General features: G+C 35.4%; 2 protein-coding genes across 10 annotated transcripts in view; one reads left to right on the top strand and one right to left on the bottom strand.

Annotated features, from left to right (window-relative positions):
* Positions 1–8,067, top strand: part of LOC128187945 (inositol 1,4,5-trisphosphate receptor type 2-like) — a 47,684-nt gene extending 39,617 nt beyond the window's left edge. The window contains exons 47-71 of the mRNA XM_052858661.1: positions 55–216; positions 430–586; positions 677–774; positions 924–956; positions 1,629–1,728; positions 1,856–1,906; positions 2,021–2,254; positions 2,659–2,799; positions 2,920–3,069; positions 3,182–3,283; positions 3,398–3,481; positions 3,572–3,748; positions 3,902–4,004; positions 4,098–4,216; positions 4,316–4,485; positions 4,609–4,758; positions 5,067–5,228; positions 5,334–5,460; positions 5,552–5,675; positions 5,955–6,130; positions 6,235–6,387; positions 6,502–6,579; positions 6,662–6,781; positions 6,872–7,009; positions 7,100–8,067. Of these exons, the coding sequence (XP_052714621.1) occupies positions 55–216; positions 430–586; positions 677–774; positions 924–956; positions 1,629–1,728; positions 1,856–1,906; positions 2,021–2,254; positions 2,659–2,799; positions 2,920–3,069; positions 3,182–3,283; positions 3,398–3,481; positions 3,572–3,748; positions 3,902–4,004; positions 4,098–4,216; positions 4,316–4,485; positions 4,609–4,758; positions 5,067–5,228; positions 5,334–5,460; positions 5,552–5,675; positions 5,955–6,130; positions 6,235–6,387; positions 6,502–6,579; positions 6,662–6,781; positions 6,872–7,009; positions 7,100–7,657 (3,667 nt within the window). The 3' untranslated portion in view covers positions 7,658–8,067. The remainder of the gene's footprint in view (positions 1–54; positions 217–429; positions 587–676; positions 775–923; positions 957–1,628; positions 1,729–1,855; positions 1,907–2,020; positions 2,255–2,658; positions 2,800–2,919; positions 3,070–3,181; positions 3,284–3,397; positions 3,482–3,571; positions 3,749–3,901; positions 4,005–4,097; positions 4,217–4,315; positions 4,486–4,608; positions 4,759–5,066; positions 5,229–5,333; positions 5,461–5,551; positions 5,676–5,954; positions 6,131–6,234; positions 6,388–6,501; positions 6,580–6,661; positions 6,782–6,871; positions 7,010–7,099) is intronic.
* A 47-nt stretch (positions 8,068–8,114) lies between these two features.
* On the bottom strand, positions 8,115–17,153 carry LOC128187944 (probable tubulin polyglutamylase TTLL9). Of its 9 annotated transcripts, none has more exons than XM_052858652.1 (19): positions 17,065–17,153; positions 16,819–16,975; positions 15,274–15,326; positions 15,011–15,097; positions 14,491–14,538; positions 13,724–13,768; positions 13,372–13,416; positions 13,033–13,089; positions 12,175–12,207; positions 11,021–11,132; positions 10,698–10,783; positions 10,542–10,575; positions 10,270–10,404; positions 10,049–10,180; positions 9,592–9,679; positions 9,349–9,470; positions 9,120–9,253; positions 8,628–8,872; positions 8,115–8,331 (listed from the first exon to the last, which is right to left on the bottom strand). In XM_052858652.1, the coding sequence occupies exons 2-19, from the start codon at positions 16,834–16,836 to the stop codon at positions 8,261–8,263; spliced, it is 1,545 nt and encodes a 514-aa protein (XP_052714612.1). In that variant the 5' UTR covers positions 16,837–16,975; positions 17,065–17,153; the 3' UTR covers positions 8,115–8,260. The 9 variants fall into 9 exon arrangements, with proteins under 9 accessions (XP_052714612.1, XP_052714613.1, XP_052714614.1 ...); XM_052858653.1 differs by having other exon boundaries at positions 17,050–17,098; XM_052858654.1 differs by lacking the exon at positions 12,175–12,207.
* Between the last annotated feature and the right edge of the window lie 20 nt (positions 17,154–17,173).

The following is a 17,173-nucleotide window of genomic DNA, read 5'->3' as shown; positions in this document are numbered from 1 at the left end:
GCACAAAAGCTATGAACAAGTGTGTTGTCTGATTGAATATTGGTGATTTGATAGTATATCAGCAAAAGTGGTGAGGAAGGGTAACGCAATAACCAACACGTCACAAGAAGACCTTGACATTAAATGTCTACAGCTCCTCCGGGCAATGGTTCACAATGAAGAGCGGAAGTTGCCGGACGACTGGGATACGAAGACCGCCGAACACAAAATCAAGACGTACGTGTTCGATTAGCTATAATCTAAACAATGCTAATTCCGTTCTGAATTTTTATACTTACGCGTATAATTGATATTAAAACAGTTCATAAAGAATCATTTGCGTTGTGTACAATAATAAAGAATGAACAAAACAATACATAACAGTACATGCAGTACGCGTCTTTGTAAATTCAGAATTCGCAATTTTTTCTCCTTTTGTAATATTTATAGCCAACTTGGACATATCAAAGACGTGCAAAACGCAATCAACACTCATGACTTTGTCAACAAGGTCCTGCCTCACATCGCGAGAAGGAGTGACAGTATTTGTCGTGAAGTACTGGCTTTCCTGTCCATAATGCTGTTCAATGCCAACAGAGAAGTCCAAGTAAGGGATGCATACATATAAAGTTTGCTATAACCGTATCCAAATGTAAAATGATTCATTATTTAAAAGTAATATTTTGTGTTTTTATAGAGATCCATGTTGGACTATTTTCTTTCCACAAGAGAAGAAGTATTCTTTATGGCAGTCCGAGAAAGAATGCAAATTTCTACCAACTCTATTAAAGAAAAGTAAGAATAAGAAAAAAATAATCCCAGTACTTTTTCCATATTAGCACCTTAGCCTTTTACAAGATGGTAAAAAAAATTATCACAACTTTTTCAATCAAAATGTTTTCTGCACAAAATATAACTTTTCACCAATGTTGTGTCATTTTTAGAATGATTCTGAGGAGAAAATTCCAACAAAAAGGGTAATTTGCATGTGTGAATAATATTTCTGTTCTGTTGTCATAAGCGCAGTGACGATACAATGACGTCATTCAAGGACCATTGCACACTATTCATTTAGCAGAGGACACATCCTTTCCATGTTAATAATATTTCTATAAGTTTATCATGTACATTTATGTATAACCAACGTCATTTTAGCTTATCTATCATTTATTTTAAGTTATGTTGTTAGTCTATCATGCTTTCTTAATTTTTAGAAAAAATCAGTTACCAAAAGGTTCAGAAATGCAAACTGAAATACTAGTAGAGAATACTAATAGCGAAGTAGACAGTTTATGAATAGACGTTTTTGTTTTATTAATATATGGTCGACACTTCAAATTATTAGAGTTTATACTCCTGATGAGGTACAACTTAGATATATTGTTTTGATTCTTTCTGTAACAAGTGTGGTGTGGAAACAACTCTATCTCTCCTAATACTGTTAAAGATTAATTGCGCGGTTTTTTTTTCGTCTCTATTTCCTACAATACATCTTATTTATCTATATTTCTAACCAAACTGGAGGTGATGAAGAGTGTTCAAGAGTGTTAACATATTTTTGCAGTGTTGCTAGTCTTTTGTAGTAGTTGAAAAGGAATATTAATATTGAATTTCCTACTCTTACCTTTGTTGTCCGTTTTATTTCTCAGACGATCACTGCTGGTTCAACATCAGGGTAGAGTTAAAGAAGCTTTGGACAATCTCAGTTCCTTCCAGACAAGTATTTCCGCCGGAAGGAGAGCGCTTCAGGTTCGAATTAATTGCATCCATTAATGCTACAATCACGAAGCGCCATCTCATATTTTACATGTACCGGTATATGAGAATTTTTGTGTATGTCATTCATTCTCTTTAACAAAATGAAGTTTTCTTTCAGATGATTCAAGCGTATGAAATTAGAGTGAAAAAGGAAAAAATGCAGGGATGGGTGCGTTGATTTAAAAACAATAAATACTGTTTTATCTGCCAATAAAAGATAAAAAAAAAAAAAAAGAACTTGCCGTTGAGTTGAATTGTTCTATTTTTGGTCATCGTTTCACAGGCGGCATTGAGTCGAGCTAAAGCACCGGTCGTAGAATCCAAGAGAGATAAAAAGAAACGAATGAAGGACCAGAAGAAAAAGAACATAGTGATATCTAACGGGATCAAACGGGACCACAGCAGTAACGAGGCCCTGCTGAAGTACACCGACCCCTCCCCCGACACCCTACAGAACCCCGTCACCTTAATGGTTCCAGACTCAGAGCCCACAGTCATGGTGGCGGTGGAGGAAGACGTACGTACACAATAATCAGTCTATTATTAACGGTATTGCTTTTTAAGTGTTCACCTTTGCATTTCAGTCGTTATACTCTTTTGCAGAAAGTTTGATTTGATAATTGATAAATTTAGTTCCCCTCCAAATATAGTCATCATAGTCGTCGGAACGGGGGGGGGGGGGGGGGGGGGTTTATTCTTTGTTTGCTTGTCAAGTCTAGCCCCCCCCCCCTCCCCCACTTTTAATTCGTTTCATTCCGACATGGTTAGGCTACTATTCTTTGTATAGAAAGTTAAAAATAATACTTTTAGAAAAGTTTTAAAACTAAATAAAAGGTATACATGTAGCTTTCCCGTTTGTCCGATGAATGAAATAGTGCCAGTGCCTTCCGTAAATTACTAGACCTTCCTAATGTCTCACAGGAGGAGAAGGCTGCAGAAGAAATGATCGCCACGATGAACGAGGGCGTGGTCGACATGCTGGAATACAAGGATGACGGCTACATAGAGCTCATCTTCAAACTGCTGGCCAGGATCTGTGACGGTCAACATTTTGGACTTCAGGTACAATATATATCACATATGTACATGTAGACATCAACGTTTTCTTAATGTCACCGGGTGGGACTGGCTGCTACTGTTAAAGATTAGCTCTTATTTTCACTTTCATAATTTATTTTTCAGAATTACCTCCGAGAACAACCAGACAACGTCAAATCGTTTAACATTGTCGGAGAGACGGCACAATTCCTGAATGTTGTTTACACTACAATCAACAAAAAGACCATTAATCTAATCATCCAACTCTTCAATACCCTAAACGAATTCTGCTCGGTAATATTACTATTATACCAGTATATAATTAACAATGTTAATTCCACATTAAGTATGTAGAGATAAGTCTGTTTAATATTGCAATATTTAATATATAAAACTTAACTTGCAGGGAAATCAAGAGAATAGAGTAGTTGTTTATGACCGGAAGCTTGTGGACTACATTAATTTCATTTTGAGGGCTGGAGACATAGCTGATTGTGCACCAGAGAAGGTAAAATGACTTAATATTTAGACTAATCACTAATTAATGACTGTTTTATCATGAATGTAAGAGTAATGAAGTTATCATTTAAGAGTAATGAAGTTTCGTGATTTCTACATTTAGATCCTTGAGTTACGGCAAGCGATCGCCTCAGTGATCATCTCCTTAATTGAAGAAAATGGACCAGGAAAGTCGCAAGTAGCTAAGGTGGGACGGAAATAAAATATATATAAAAACAGTCAAAAATGTCTTTTACAATGCTCCAAACATTATCTCGATTGTAACCAATAATTTCAGGAGGTGAAAGATACATTAGACAAGGGGGCTATATTTCGTTGTATGACGTTGTGCTATGAAGCGCACCAATCAGAAAAGCCTTCTCTTGAGGAGTTATCCCCAACCGAAGAAGGAAGCGTCCTAAAATCTGCACGTTCATTGGCTGTTGTCGGAGGCAGTATTTTACAAGGGTTTGTGGTAAGATTTTATAGAATATTTTTGCAAGAATTGGTATATACATGTATCTCTTCGATATTGCTATACTGCTGACAATTGGTATTAAAGCATTAGGTCAATGAATAATTAAGACTCGAGAGCTGATCATTTCAAATCATTCTGTGTCTTCTACAGGGTACTCAGAAGAATCAGCTGCGGGAGACATTGATGGAGGTTGGCTTTACTTTCTTCCTTATTCTTGCAAGAATGCAAGACATTGATCCACTGATGAGCACAAGTAAGTCGGTTGTCATATTTTTTATCATTGCATGTACCTTTAATATGAGCACTACTTTATAACACTTTATTTTATTCTTTTTCTTCAATGCAGCCCTTCAAATAACGCCAGACCAAGCAAAAGCATACGAGTTCTACAAAAAGAATTCGTTGTCAATTGAATTAATCAAAGACGACGTTTTGCAGAAAGTCAACTTCCGAGTAAAAAATAAGGTTTGAAATTAATTGCAAATACCGGTAAACAGTTTACTTGAATTATTCTTTATATAGAAGGTGCCCCATTCATTACTTTTATATGATATTTGCAAACAGAATTTCTTAAGAGAAGAGGTCAAGGAAAACCTCAAATGGAATGTTGATCGGTCGTCGCCTAGCAACAAAATCCGGGACCTGATGGGATGGACCCGTGACATCATGCAGGACATTTCCTACCAAAGGAAAATTCTCTGTAACCCAATAGCCATGATGTTTACAAAAGGATGGTATGTTTTGCTTTTGATACTGAAATTGCGCTCGCTGTTCTCTTGAAAACTGTACGTTTGTTCCATGAATGTCTTTTAAGCAAAAAAAAATAAATTTAGCTTTTTATCATTATAATCATTTAGGCTGTTGTGGAACCATGGAGCAACTATATTGAGTCTCGCTATCAACCTTTTCATGCTGGTGACGTGGAACGCGAAAGCTTCTCGTGAAGACTTTGACAAACACAACCAATCAATAACGAACCAGACACTGGATAGAGCATTACTTCAAGAGTAAGTCATTCCATTCAAATTTTCTTGTCACCCTATAAACATCTTCAATTACTTCATATTTGGAGCAAGAATTCGTTCTATTAAAATAAACATGTCACGCAAATAGCTGCAATAGTTTATTCATCTTCCCTAGTCAAGGGTTTCTGATCCGCTCCGCTCTACATAAACCGTTTATCCGGTATGTAGAGCGGAGCGGATCAGAAACCCTTGACTTAGGAAGACCCAATTTATTACAAAATTGTAAAGTCTACAAATTTAATAATTTTATTATAAATAATAAACTAAGATCAGATGGTTTCTTTGTTCAGTCCTATCCCACGCATTGGTTACGTGCCACATGACCATTACACGCTGGCTATGTATGCGCTGGGTGGTACACACAATCTTCTATCCTTGTTTGTGCTGATCAGTTACTTCCTGTCCAATCATCCGAGGTTTCCAACTAAAGAGGAAGTAAAAGCACCTTTCAGGTATGGGCATTGTGTTCTATCAAAATTGTTCTACTGACGATCACTTTGGTATATTTAGTGTTGTTGCTTCACAATGTTGCTTTATGCTTTATATTTTTCGTGCAGAGCTCTCTGTGGCGGTGGAAATAATGGTAGCGGTAAAAAGAAAAGCGACGATCTCACAGAGAAAAAACCTGATGAAATATCAAAGCTAGATGTCAAATTCTTTAGCTTCACAACGTTTTATTATATGGTACTATTTTCCTCTGATATCAATTTTCAGTAGACTGTCGTTTTTTAACTATTTTGATTTTCCTTATTCCCTTTTCAACTTTCAATTTCAGATGTTCCTAGCCATGTCCGCCGCTGGTACGAAATTTCATGGATATTTTTTCGCATTCCATCTCTTAAACATTGTCAACAACAACCAACTACTCAGTGGAGTCATCAAAGCCGTCACACTGAATGGTAATCTATAATTGTTCAAGTAGTTAAGTGTAGCAGGGTTTCAATTCCAGCTTTTTGTTGACTTTAGCTTACGGTTAGAAAGAAGGTTGCTGAACTATATGCTAAATTTGCACCCTTATCTATAAGTTACTGGTTTGCAACGTCCTAAAACAAGAAGGTCCTTCAATTGAAATAATTGGCATACCTTTCAGCAACCAATTACAATCATGTCATCCAATTTTACGCCCGCTGATGACGCTATCAAGAATACGAGGGTCATTCTGACTGTTGTTATTGTAGGTGTGTCTCTGCTGTGGGTGGCTATCCTGGGACTCATTGTGATATACATTTATGCACTGGTTGGTTTTTCGTTACTCCGTGCTTACTTCTCCCCTGGCGAGTACCTGTATTGTTCCACGTTATGGCAATGCACGGTCACCGTCATCAGATACGGTCTCATTGGGGACATGTTCGATGTGAGTACAAAATCAATTTGAATAAATTGATTGGTTCATTGATTTGTGTCAAACAGTCGTTGATATTGCAAAACTTACAAACATGTCTTCTTTTCTTCTTTCAGAATATCAAACAAAATGGCGTGAACGATTCATTTGAAACGTTTTGGCCGCTAGTTTTGTACCACGTGTCTTTCTTTATATTCATCACCACCATTGGTTTGAACATCATTTTTGGTATCATCGTTGACACATTCTCGGAGCTACGTGACCTCAAGGTACGAAATAATAAATTGTGCATATAAGTTTTAATTGGTAACTTGTATCAATTTTAATACATACTATCAAAGCTATGCTTAGTTTTAACACTTACGCTTTTTATCAATCTTTAGTGGCGAGCTGAATCTGACATGAAAGACACGTGCTTCATTTGCAGCAGAAATAGCTACGATTTTGAGCACAATGGGAAGGTGAGCACCTTCTATTTTACTCTTCTAAAATCTTTTCGCTTGTTTGAAGTCAATTTATACATGTAATTTTCTTGCTCTGTAGGGCTTTGACCACCACGTTCGAAATGAACACAACATGTGGGCCTATGTATTTTTCTTGATTCATCTCGAAGATGTCAAGACGAGCGACTTCACAGCGTTAGAACTTTACGTCCACAAACTTGTAAGTAAAAATACATGTAGCAAATAGTAAAACTTAAAATTCCGTCTCAGGTTCTTTTGCAAACATCATGTCTTTTGAAAATATTTGCAGGTAGCGTTAGAGAACTACGATTTCTTCCCAATGAACAGAGCCCTTTGCCTTACTTCAGTAGACACAGACTCGACCGAGTCTAAAATAGACGAACTCTTAAACAGAGTTACTTCCATTGCATTAAAGCAGAAAGAAGAGGTAAGAGTAAAATTAAAATGCAAAATTTCGCTCTTACTTTTTTTACTTCGAGTTTCCGTTTCTTTAATGCCTCATTCTTTTGAAATCTAGGAAACGGAGAAGAAACGCAAAGCGGAGAAAATGAAACAGAAGAGATGGCAGGAAAAACACCGTCAGTTCATGTTCGGAATTCAGGATGACGACGGTAACGGGAATGATAACACCAAATCACAGTCCAGCGACAAAATAGTGGTCAAGTCCAAGTCGGACCGGTCTCTGTCAAGACCCCCGAGCATCGTCAGTCTACAGAAAACCCCAACCACGCCCGACGGAACCCTCGACCGAAGAGACGCCAAGAAGGACGCGATAGAACAGAAAGCCAAACTCGTGCTGAGAGAGTCGGACGAGTCTGAAGTGGCGGCGACTGAGGATTCGGACTCCGTGGGAAGTATCAACGAGGAGTACGACTTGTTGAAGGAGGATTTCTCCACCGCGGGGATGCTGGACCCCATGCCGCCGGCGTTCAGGGAGCGTGCCTTGTCTATTCCCGGAATTTCTTCGCTGGTTCAGCAGACTGGTGAGGAGGAACGGAAGTCCGGGGACGAGCTCCGTGTTCTCGTGGAAGACGAGACTGATGACGAGAGTGGACGAGAATCGACCAGATTATAGACATAAAGAAGAGGTCTATATGAGTATTATACACGTTGATTATGACTTTTTTTGTAATTGTATTGAAATTTTAATGGATTGTATGTAAAATCCTGAACAGACAGCATTCTTGTTAAATAAATACGGGATATTTCTATTTTCTTGTTTTAGCTGTATATTTTATACATTTGTATATGTCACGCCATTTCTCCTTGTTCTTGGTTTGTATTTATTCATTGACATCATACTTGTTGTGCAATATAGAATCACGGTGTTACTGTGTTTTATGGATTATGTGCTTTACATACACTCATGCTGATTAAAATAACAATGACCCGGTTTCGAGCTTAACTGAAAATTATTGTAGTGGTTCTCTTATACATGTTTGTATTTTAACATCCTAAATTTCAAATAAATGCTTTAATTTTGAACAGCAGTTTGGTTTGTGTTTTAATAATAATAATGGCTAACTTTGAAATTCATTACAAAGGTGTTTTAATATCACAAAAATATAGTACATCATACCCGAACAAACACCAACAAAACATAAACTGGTAAAGATGACATTTTGAGTGATTATGAATCGGATGACAGTAAAGTTTGAAACATCTTTGCACGTCCCAATCATGACTTCTTTATGGACTGAGCGGCCGTAAACAGTTCACGTAACTGTCGCTTCCTGTCGTTATGGCAGCCTAAAAGTCACAAACAAAAGCAAATATATCACACTATTGTCCTGTTTAATGAATTTTATTTCATTTTATTCAATTATTTTAAGTAAAAGAAAACCTAATATGTAATCGTGTGCTTAACTTGACTTATAAAATAAAATTCCGAAAATGATACTATAATTTTCACTAAAAAAAACCCCAAAAACAATACTAAGCCAACTTTTCTATTTATAGTGTACATATACTTTAGAAGTTAACCAATTTTCGTAGTTGCACACATGTATATCATTGCAAAGTATCGAGACAGACTTGTGACCCACCTAGAAATGAGTTGGGGATGGACGCTGTAGTCCCGTTGGGGGTACACTCCATGTTCCCGTCGTCAGCTAAGATAGGACCGTCCTCCCAGAGTAAGTCCCAGCCCCCAATCCGCTTCTCTTTACCGGTCAGGCGGTTCTCCAGGTCAAGGACATTTAACACGTCATTGAGGAGACCAAACTTGAGGTCATAGTCCTCCTTTCCACTGGCAGTCAGTGAGGGAGACGCATTGATTTCTATCAACCACCTGTCAAGGACGAAGTGTCGATTTTATTTCGTAATACGGTAGACCTGGCCATCGTTTTATAAAAGAACTAACAATTAAGGACCGAATTAATAAAGGTTTATTAATCACAAACTAATCAATGTGCCGTTAAAAGTAAAGATAGAAATCGAAATCGTTACATAAGACTGAAAATCTTTACGACTTTGGTGCAAGTTCTTTTGTAAAATGCATCTCTGTATCAACGTGCATGTATAGATAGGGTACTCACGGTTTGAGATCAGAATCGAACAGCACGTCGTATCCATACATCTCGAAGCAATGTTTATCGTTAATGATGATTTTCTGAACACTCTGCAGTGATTTGATGATGATGTTGTCTATTCCTTTGAATGCGTTTTTGACCTGCAATAAAGATGTATACCAATTTGACTACATAAAGGACATCCATACTTAAGTATTTCAAAACTCGGAATAAGATGGCTTGATAAATGCCGTACAGCCTCTACTCCGTGTTTGGCACAAAGGTATTTCCTGAGCTGTTGTGTGGACCATTTGCAGCCTTTATCAGGGTCATAGTCCGGTGCATTCTTCTGGATTGCAACGTTTGTCAAATGAACATCTTGCAAACGATAAAGAAATTTTCAGAATAAATTAAACTCTTTCACACCATGTCACTGTTTCTGGTGTGTCTGAATATTTTATCACGAACATCAGTTGTTTGTACAAGTTTAAAAGGATACATGTATCTTCTATGGAATCGAGAGAGAACCGGGTATTGGAGAATCTAGCGAAGCCGCTTCTGTATAGCCACACTTTGAGAGGATTGTACTGCAAGTAGGAGTGAAATACATAACGTGACAAATTACAAATGTAAGTGAAGGTGTACGGACACGCGCGCAGACACAAAGTGAAATGATGAAATATGAAATAAACTCGTATTCAAATAATGATATTGTGTTTTTTCTTTATGTCCAATATCTGACTTTCAGTAACATTTGCGATAGTATATAAATTTAAACACACAGTACATTACGTTATTTTTGCACGTTTACCTAAAGTCTCGAGTATATTCTTTAATTTATCAAATACATTTGCTCGAAGTCGAGAAAAATCTACTGGTGTTTCAAAGCTTCTTTAATTAAAAGGGAGAAGGGATTCATGTACATGTAAGCAGTGCAAAAGGGAAATATTACTTACGGATACTACTAAAACGTAGACTCGAACATCGAACTTGCGGCCGCCGATAAGATACGGATTCTCTATGTACCGCTGCACTACGTAAGTTTCCGGAACCTCTCGGTTTGGATCGCTTAGAGGCTGGTACTCTCCCTGTTATAAAAAATAGTAAATCAGTTAATTATATTTTAATTCATACTTGAATATAATTGGATAAGTCTTATATTGAGACATTTAGATACCTTTTTCCAGTCTGTAATGTCTTTCAGTCTCCGGAACAAAAATATCCCCCGTCCTTGCGCCCTGGCGGCTGGTTTCATGATCCAGATAATTCCTGGGTTCTTCTTAAACTCCTCCACAAATATGTGGTATTCAGACTATGAAAATATCAAACAGGGGATTATATGATTATTACTTTATTTCAAGGATGGAATCGCAAACAAAAATAATGCGAGTATGAATCAATAATATGAACATACAATGTAGCATGTCCAAAATTTTGAGATTTACTTACGGGAAGTTCATATGTTGTTGGGAAGAATTCAAAGCTAAATTGAACAAAAATAAAATAAACAGTTAATTGAATAAAGTTTATGTATTAGAAAGCTAGTAGAATCTTTAACTATAGGTAATCCACTCCCAAATTTTAAACAAATTGACACACACTGACCTCTGACCCTCGGCCTTGCCCAGCTCTCGCTCTGTCTGTTTCTTCAGACGCTTCAGGTTCTTGACCATCAAGTTCTTCCTGGTCAGCTACACAGGATAAAAGGTAAATACAATGTGCAATTGAAGTTAATCATTTTGTATCAACAAAATCCAATGAATGCTATAATTTTATGTCCCGTTCTATAACTAATTAAACAATACGAAAACCACTGAAAGATATTTTTTCGAGGGGCGGTGGAAAATTATGACAATTATTCAAGTAGAATTACATTACTTGATAAGACTTGAACGGTTCTAATTCTGAAATTTTGATAATTTAGTCACCTCGTAGTGGTTCCGGAAGTGTAGAATTTTCTGGTGTTCATACAGGAACATTGTGTCGTAGTTCTGAGCGAGCCACTCCCTGTCACACCAGTAAAAGTCCCAGTCACCGTCACTGCAAGTACACGTGTACCCAGCTAGTACAAGGACCATAGCTAACGTTACAATAACGGTAAAACTTAAAACAATTTTTCATATTCTTTTGTATTTTATATATAGTAAACTCTTTTAACAATATATTTTATTTTTTAAATTTTATATCTTCTTTTTTAAATGAATTTATAGAATAATAAGAAGTATAGTATAGAAGCATGGCGTGTACGTGTATATAATATACATCACCAGGGTCTTAGAATGGCGAACTCATTCAGGAAATATAAAAAATAAATTAATATTTTTTTAATCAAAAGTTGCGGATACATTCGCATTCCCCGCCACGCTTTATCTAGGTCTCAAAATGTGCGTGAATTATTAATTGTAATAAATTGCAATTTAAAAAAAAAACAATGTGCATTTTCTTCTACTATAGAATTAAAACCAAAAAAAAATGTGCACTTGATAGTATTTTCTGAAAAAGAAAAAAATGCATGAAAGGTCTATTTGACAGATATGAAAACTGTATAAATTTTGTTCATCTTTGTCGATAATTCATATTAAGCATATTATTAAGCATAAATTCTGGCATAGAAAAATAAAATAGCCCTGTAAAGAATAAATACAATTAAAATTGTATATAGATACATGGATACAATTAAATACATGTACATAGTTCAGCAAGGAAAAGCAAGGAAGAGGATATCATGTAGTAGGGAAATGCAATGATGGTGTATGATAAAAATAAAAGTCAGGTCGGAGAAGGAGCAGTGTGTGGTACAATTCCGTGATATTAGCACAGGAAGGTCCGTGTTTTGTGTAAAGGATTCTTCTCTTATATAGCAATTTAGCAAAATGAAAATTTAAATACACAATACTTCAGCTTAATCAAACACTAGTAAATTAAGAATTGGAGATGGGATGTATTATTCAATGTGCATTATAACAATTATAAAATAATTAATTTTTAAGCGTTTTTTTTTTAGCCTTTAATAGGATGGGTGGTGACACGGACCGGAAACATTAATAGAGAGCTAGCACGTGCTAGAGGATGGACAGCTTACCTGTTCCTGGTTATAGGAGGAATACTTTGAAAACTGAAAGGTCAAAAGGTTACCACTACATTAAACTAAGTAACACGCAATGAAATGGGATGAAACTCTTCTACAAATGTATGAAACAAAGTTTTTTCTATAGAAATACTGAATTTCTTACACACAAATAAGAGAGATAAGAAAAAATAGTGATATATGAGCTGATGAATTCGAAGACAACAAAACAATAAAGATTTATAAAGTGCACAAGTATAAACTGTAAAACAAAAGATCGCATTGACGTCAAAAATCGCGCAATAAAACGCATCGGAACGTAAAATGAAAACGGCATGCAAGGCGACAGAAAGTGGGTCCTGACACCGTTTGAATGCGCATTATTGAAATTAGAAGTATTTCCTTCTGCATAACTTAAATATGAAGAAGTAAGTAATTTCTTTTAAGAATACCTTTTGCATGACAATCATGCGCAAAACAAAATTATGAAAAATAATGCACAAGCAATTGTAGAATTCAAGATAGGAAAGGGTATAACAACAAATAACATGCCACAGGGGATAATATTCTATATACCTTTTCTTCATTAGTATGCAGAAGTATGTTTAAGCCTCAAAGATGAGAGAGAGAGAGAGAGAGAGAGAGAGAGAGAGAGAGAGAGAGAGAGATTCAAACTGCAACAGAAAGAAAGAGAAACAGAAAAACAGAGTTTTGTACACTTTGGATATTTCTGTCATGCTATGTGTATTAAAGAACCCATGCCTATACTTATATATTGCAAACAGTCTTATCCACTGTCAGCCACAGTTAGTAAGGATTGTCTAACATATTGTAGATACAGAGGGGTTACATTGTCTGTGTCCTTACACTCACCCTAGTCTTGTGGGTACTCCAGGTTGTGTACCAGGCCCTTGTTGGGGGTTTCTTACACTAAGCAGAAATCTACAGCTTTACTTCAAGTGTTTTCCAAAATATAATGTATTTTTTCTTACACTTTATGATTTTACTCTTTTAATAAATGCATTTATTGTTAAATTCAATAACTGAGATTTTAGATTCTAAACTCTAAGGAGGATTTATACATGTATCAATGGAATTTTCTTTTCTTTTCTAAACAGAAACTAAAAAGACTGAGAAACTGTTCATTCACTATAAAGGAAACACCTCAATCCCAAAAGTGCTTAGCAACTATCACCATGGCAATGACCTTACCTTCCCTTGTTTCCAAAGGTTGTTCCTTGGTTAGTAGAACCTGATCTGTAATTTACCCAACATTGAAGGAAAATGGTTGATAACATTCATCAAAAGTACAATAGAATTAGGTCTAAAATCCTCCTTAAACCTTATAAAAAATAAATTAAACAGCAACAAATTTGCAGAGTTCTGCCAGGATTTCTGAATTACTTAATTATACATATGAGACCATATTACACCTTTTATGTAAAACAGATTTTTTGAGTTTTGTGAAGATTTTTGAGTTAAATAGTATATGTAGTAAGAGGTTCTGTATTGACACAGTGGAAGAGTCTGTCTCTATCAGCTATAAGACAGACTTACGGCTTACCCTGACTTGCCAGTGTTAGAGGGTTGCTGACCGGTGGATTGCTGACTGAAATTGAGTTAGAAATCTGTGTTATATAATCAAGGATTCAAAAACATTTCTTATTAGCAGAATTAGTTGGGATTTGAGACTATTTTGTTCATGCTGGTGACGTATTACAGAAAAAAAATTTTTTTTATAAAGTATGCTTATGCATATATAGTTGTCTTGTTTCCGCATTTCTATGTATAGCGCAAGTGATCGCTTAATGCTTATTAATGTAAAAACACAAGGGAAAGGACGCACGAACATTTAATACTTCAACATTCACAAAATGATTAATCGTGGTAAAACATAGAACACAATGTGTATGGAATTCCTACTCAAGTTATAAAATACATAATTATTGTATTACAAAACAAATTTGGGTTGGCAGGCATTGGTAAAAGTATGTACCGGTACCTGTATCTATTTTTCATCAATTAATCTACTGAATATAAAGTTATTCATTAATGCTAACCTTCACCATGAAATGTACGGATAATCCTGTAAGTTTTGTTATCAATTTTAATATAGTAATTAGAATTTCACATGTCAATAATTATAATGTAATGTAACTGTAAAATACATGGCTCATGCATTGATTACAGTAAATAAGTGAATTGTAATATATCATTAGAGTCTGACACAATTTTACACATTACTAGTACCAGTATACATTATACAATATTATTTCAAAGGGTAATTTTTTTTTAAAAATATATATATACAGATTCAGATGCTGAACTTACCCCTGCTGTTTTGGGTTAGCCTGAACATTTTGTGGGATATTATTTTGACTGCAACATGAAAACAAACAACAGAAATACATATTCCATTCCCCAACAAAATCACACACAACTCATGATCAAATGCTTCATCAAATCCTTTGTCATAGCTTCAGATCACACAGTCATCAGTATAGCAAGCAATTGTGAAAAAACTTTCTTTATGATTGATACATATAGTAAGGTTAAATATTCTACTTTTAATATGAATTTGTAAGTCTTTGTGATTAAAGCCAATTAGTTTTCAAAATCACTAAAATCTTAACTTTCTAATATAATGACATGCAGTGTCTTACCAGGTAGTTTTAAATCAAACCTTAATTATTTACACTAAACTATTTTAATTGGCTGAATTTATTAGACTAAGAGTGAAATTGCTAGACATCCATGCACAAATTTTTCAATCAACAATCACCATGCTGTACATATACTGATCACTCACCCCTCAAATCATTAAAATAAGAAAAAATCATGGACGTCTTACCCTGGCACTTCCTGCCAACCTGGTCTTCCACGCAGCACATCTAGAACTGTGTTCTGTAGGGAACATTTGTAACGGATTTCTCTGTCACTGAAATTTTAAGGTTTTTTTTATTACATATAAAACTGCAAGAAAGCTTTGTTAAATAAATTGAATGCTTTTGATTTTCTACTCTTTGCAATAAAATTCCTATAAGTGAAAAATCAAGATATACTGAAGAGTGAAACGAAATTGAAATAATATTGCTTATTCATGCACATAATTACCCAATAATGCCTCGTGGATTTCTACTTCCTTTCCCTTGCATATAGCCTGGGACCTATAATAAACAACATTTTTTAAAGGCCGAACATTTTTACCGGGTGGTAAATCTCAGGTGAGGGCGGGGCTTAATTATAAGAGGTGTGAAAGCCTCCGGGGCTTGCAGTCTACCTGTGGTCGTGAACGCTGCTAATCGCTATACACAGGAGGCAAATTAATACACAGGAAATAAAGAATTAGTCAGAATTCGTCTTGTTTTAAATATCTTATTGTTCTAATGACCATATGAAGTGATTTTATACGGAAATGTAATGTGTCGTCCGAATTTTCTCTAAGCACACGTGTGTAAAGCACAATTGAAAAAATGCAGTTAATTAATTCTGCTATAAAAGTATAACTCAGTACATTGTGTTTAGCTCTTAACATTGTTCAAAAAGTTAATTTTAACAATTATAATAGTATAAGAAAACCATACGATCAGTAAGAATGTGGAATGTAAAGACAGTCATTATAGGTCGACAATTAATGGAGTTCGTTTTCCATGGAGTGACGTTTACATGCACCAACTTCCAACTGGGTGAATTACCAGTAAATATAGCTTTAGTAGCACATTATACGTTTGTTGTAAAAAGAAAATTTCATATGTTTTGGAGCTGTCCATGCATTCTCGTGGAATTTATTGGGTCACACACATTCAACATAATTCAAATAAAAATTGTGCGTATTTTCAATCACTGAATAATTATTTTTCATAATCAGTTTTGATACTGGTAATGTTAAAAATTCAATTTTTAATTCCCCCTTTTTAATACATTACGGAAGCTATCAAAGATAACGTTGTTAATTGCTAGTAAACAGAAATCCGCGGACCGGGCCAGATCACGCTCGGACGATCACGTCAATCAAACTGGATGCTATTGTTTCAAACTTGATTGACAAGCGGCTTCATTTTGAAGTTTGTACAGGTAAAAAGGGGGCGTTTGTAAAATGTTCGGCCTTTAAGCAAGCTAGACATGAATAAATCCTGATTTTCACCACAAACTCTACAGACCTTTATACACACAAAGCCGTCCACAGGTGCTTAAGACGGCAGAACATTAACTGGCAAGATTGGAAATATATATATACAGCGTAGGTCAGTTTCACCTGTTACAGTCAAAACATTTGAAATAGGCTGGAACAAATTAATGCGGACAATTTTTTAACAGTATCATCCATGTACATTTACTTTTGTCTCTTTTGCGATGGAAAATCCCTGAGTGTAGGCTTTTTAATTTTTAGCAGTGTATTGCAACCTGACAATTAAGATAGAGGGAGCATTTCAAAGGAAAATCTTAGGATCGTTTCTTACTATAAAATGAACATCATTTGAATTCAAAGGTATTTATAAATATAGATACAATGTGAGAAAATGTGCGGCATAAATATCTTGGGACAGACTATTATAAGCCTAGATCACATTGCATTATCCTAAATAAACCAAGGCAAATTTCAAAGAAGTTATATAAAAAGCGATCAAAAAAGATAAAATAAACTATTTGAAAAAATACCTTTGTTCCTTTTGACATTTTCCTGTGTTACATGTAAAGGGGGTCAATATACTAAATATGGTAAGTTGTGCACTGTTTGGTTATCTTCAAATTGTTGATATGTGAAGAAAAAAAACTGAAGTGTCGTCCATTTCACTTCTTTATGGCATAGGTATATCTGGAAATAACAAAAACTAGTCATCGATAAACTCAAAAATCGCTTCAAGCAACTTTTCGTGAATTACCAAGTACCTGTTTTAGTCCCACCTGTTTCTAGGGAAGCCAAAGTTTCTGTCGACATTTTTTTTCTTTCATAACCGGAAGTGTTGAAAAACGGTGTCAAAAGAATTCGTTACGATGTTAAAACCGATAATTA

This window comes from Crassostrea angulata, chromosome 6 (assembly GCF_025612915.1).
Source record: "Crassostrea angulata isolate pt1a10 chromosome 6, ASM2561291v2, whole genome shotgun sequence".
NCBI classification, from domain to species: Eukaryota; Metazoa; Mollusca; class Bivalvia; order Ostreida; family Ostreidae; genus Magallana; species Magallana angulata.
The sequence above is the reverse complement of the archived record's forward strand: the minus strand, read 5'-3'. Positions and strand labels throughout refer to the sequence as shown.

Bases quoted from the DNA above. Each gene is read 5' to 3' on its own strand.
- LOC128187944 (XM_052858652.1), bottom strand. The intron at 9,254-9,348 runs GTACGGCATTTA...TCTTTATTGCAG, and splicing joins CCAAACACGGAGTAGAGGCT to GTCAAAAACGCATTCAAAGG. The intron at 8,332-8,627 runs GTGGGTCACAAG...TGTGACTTTTAG, and splicing joins CATCCCCAACTCATTTCTAG to GCTGCCATAACGACAGGAAG.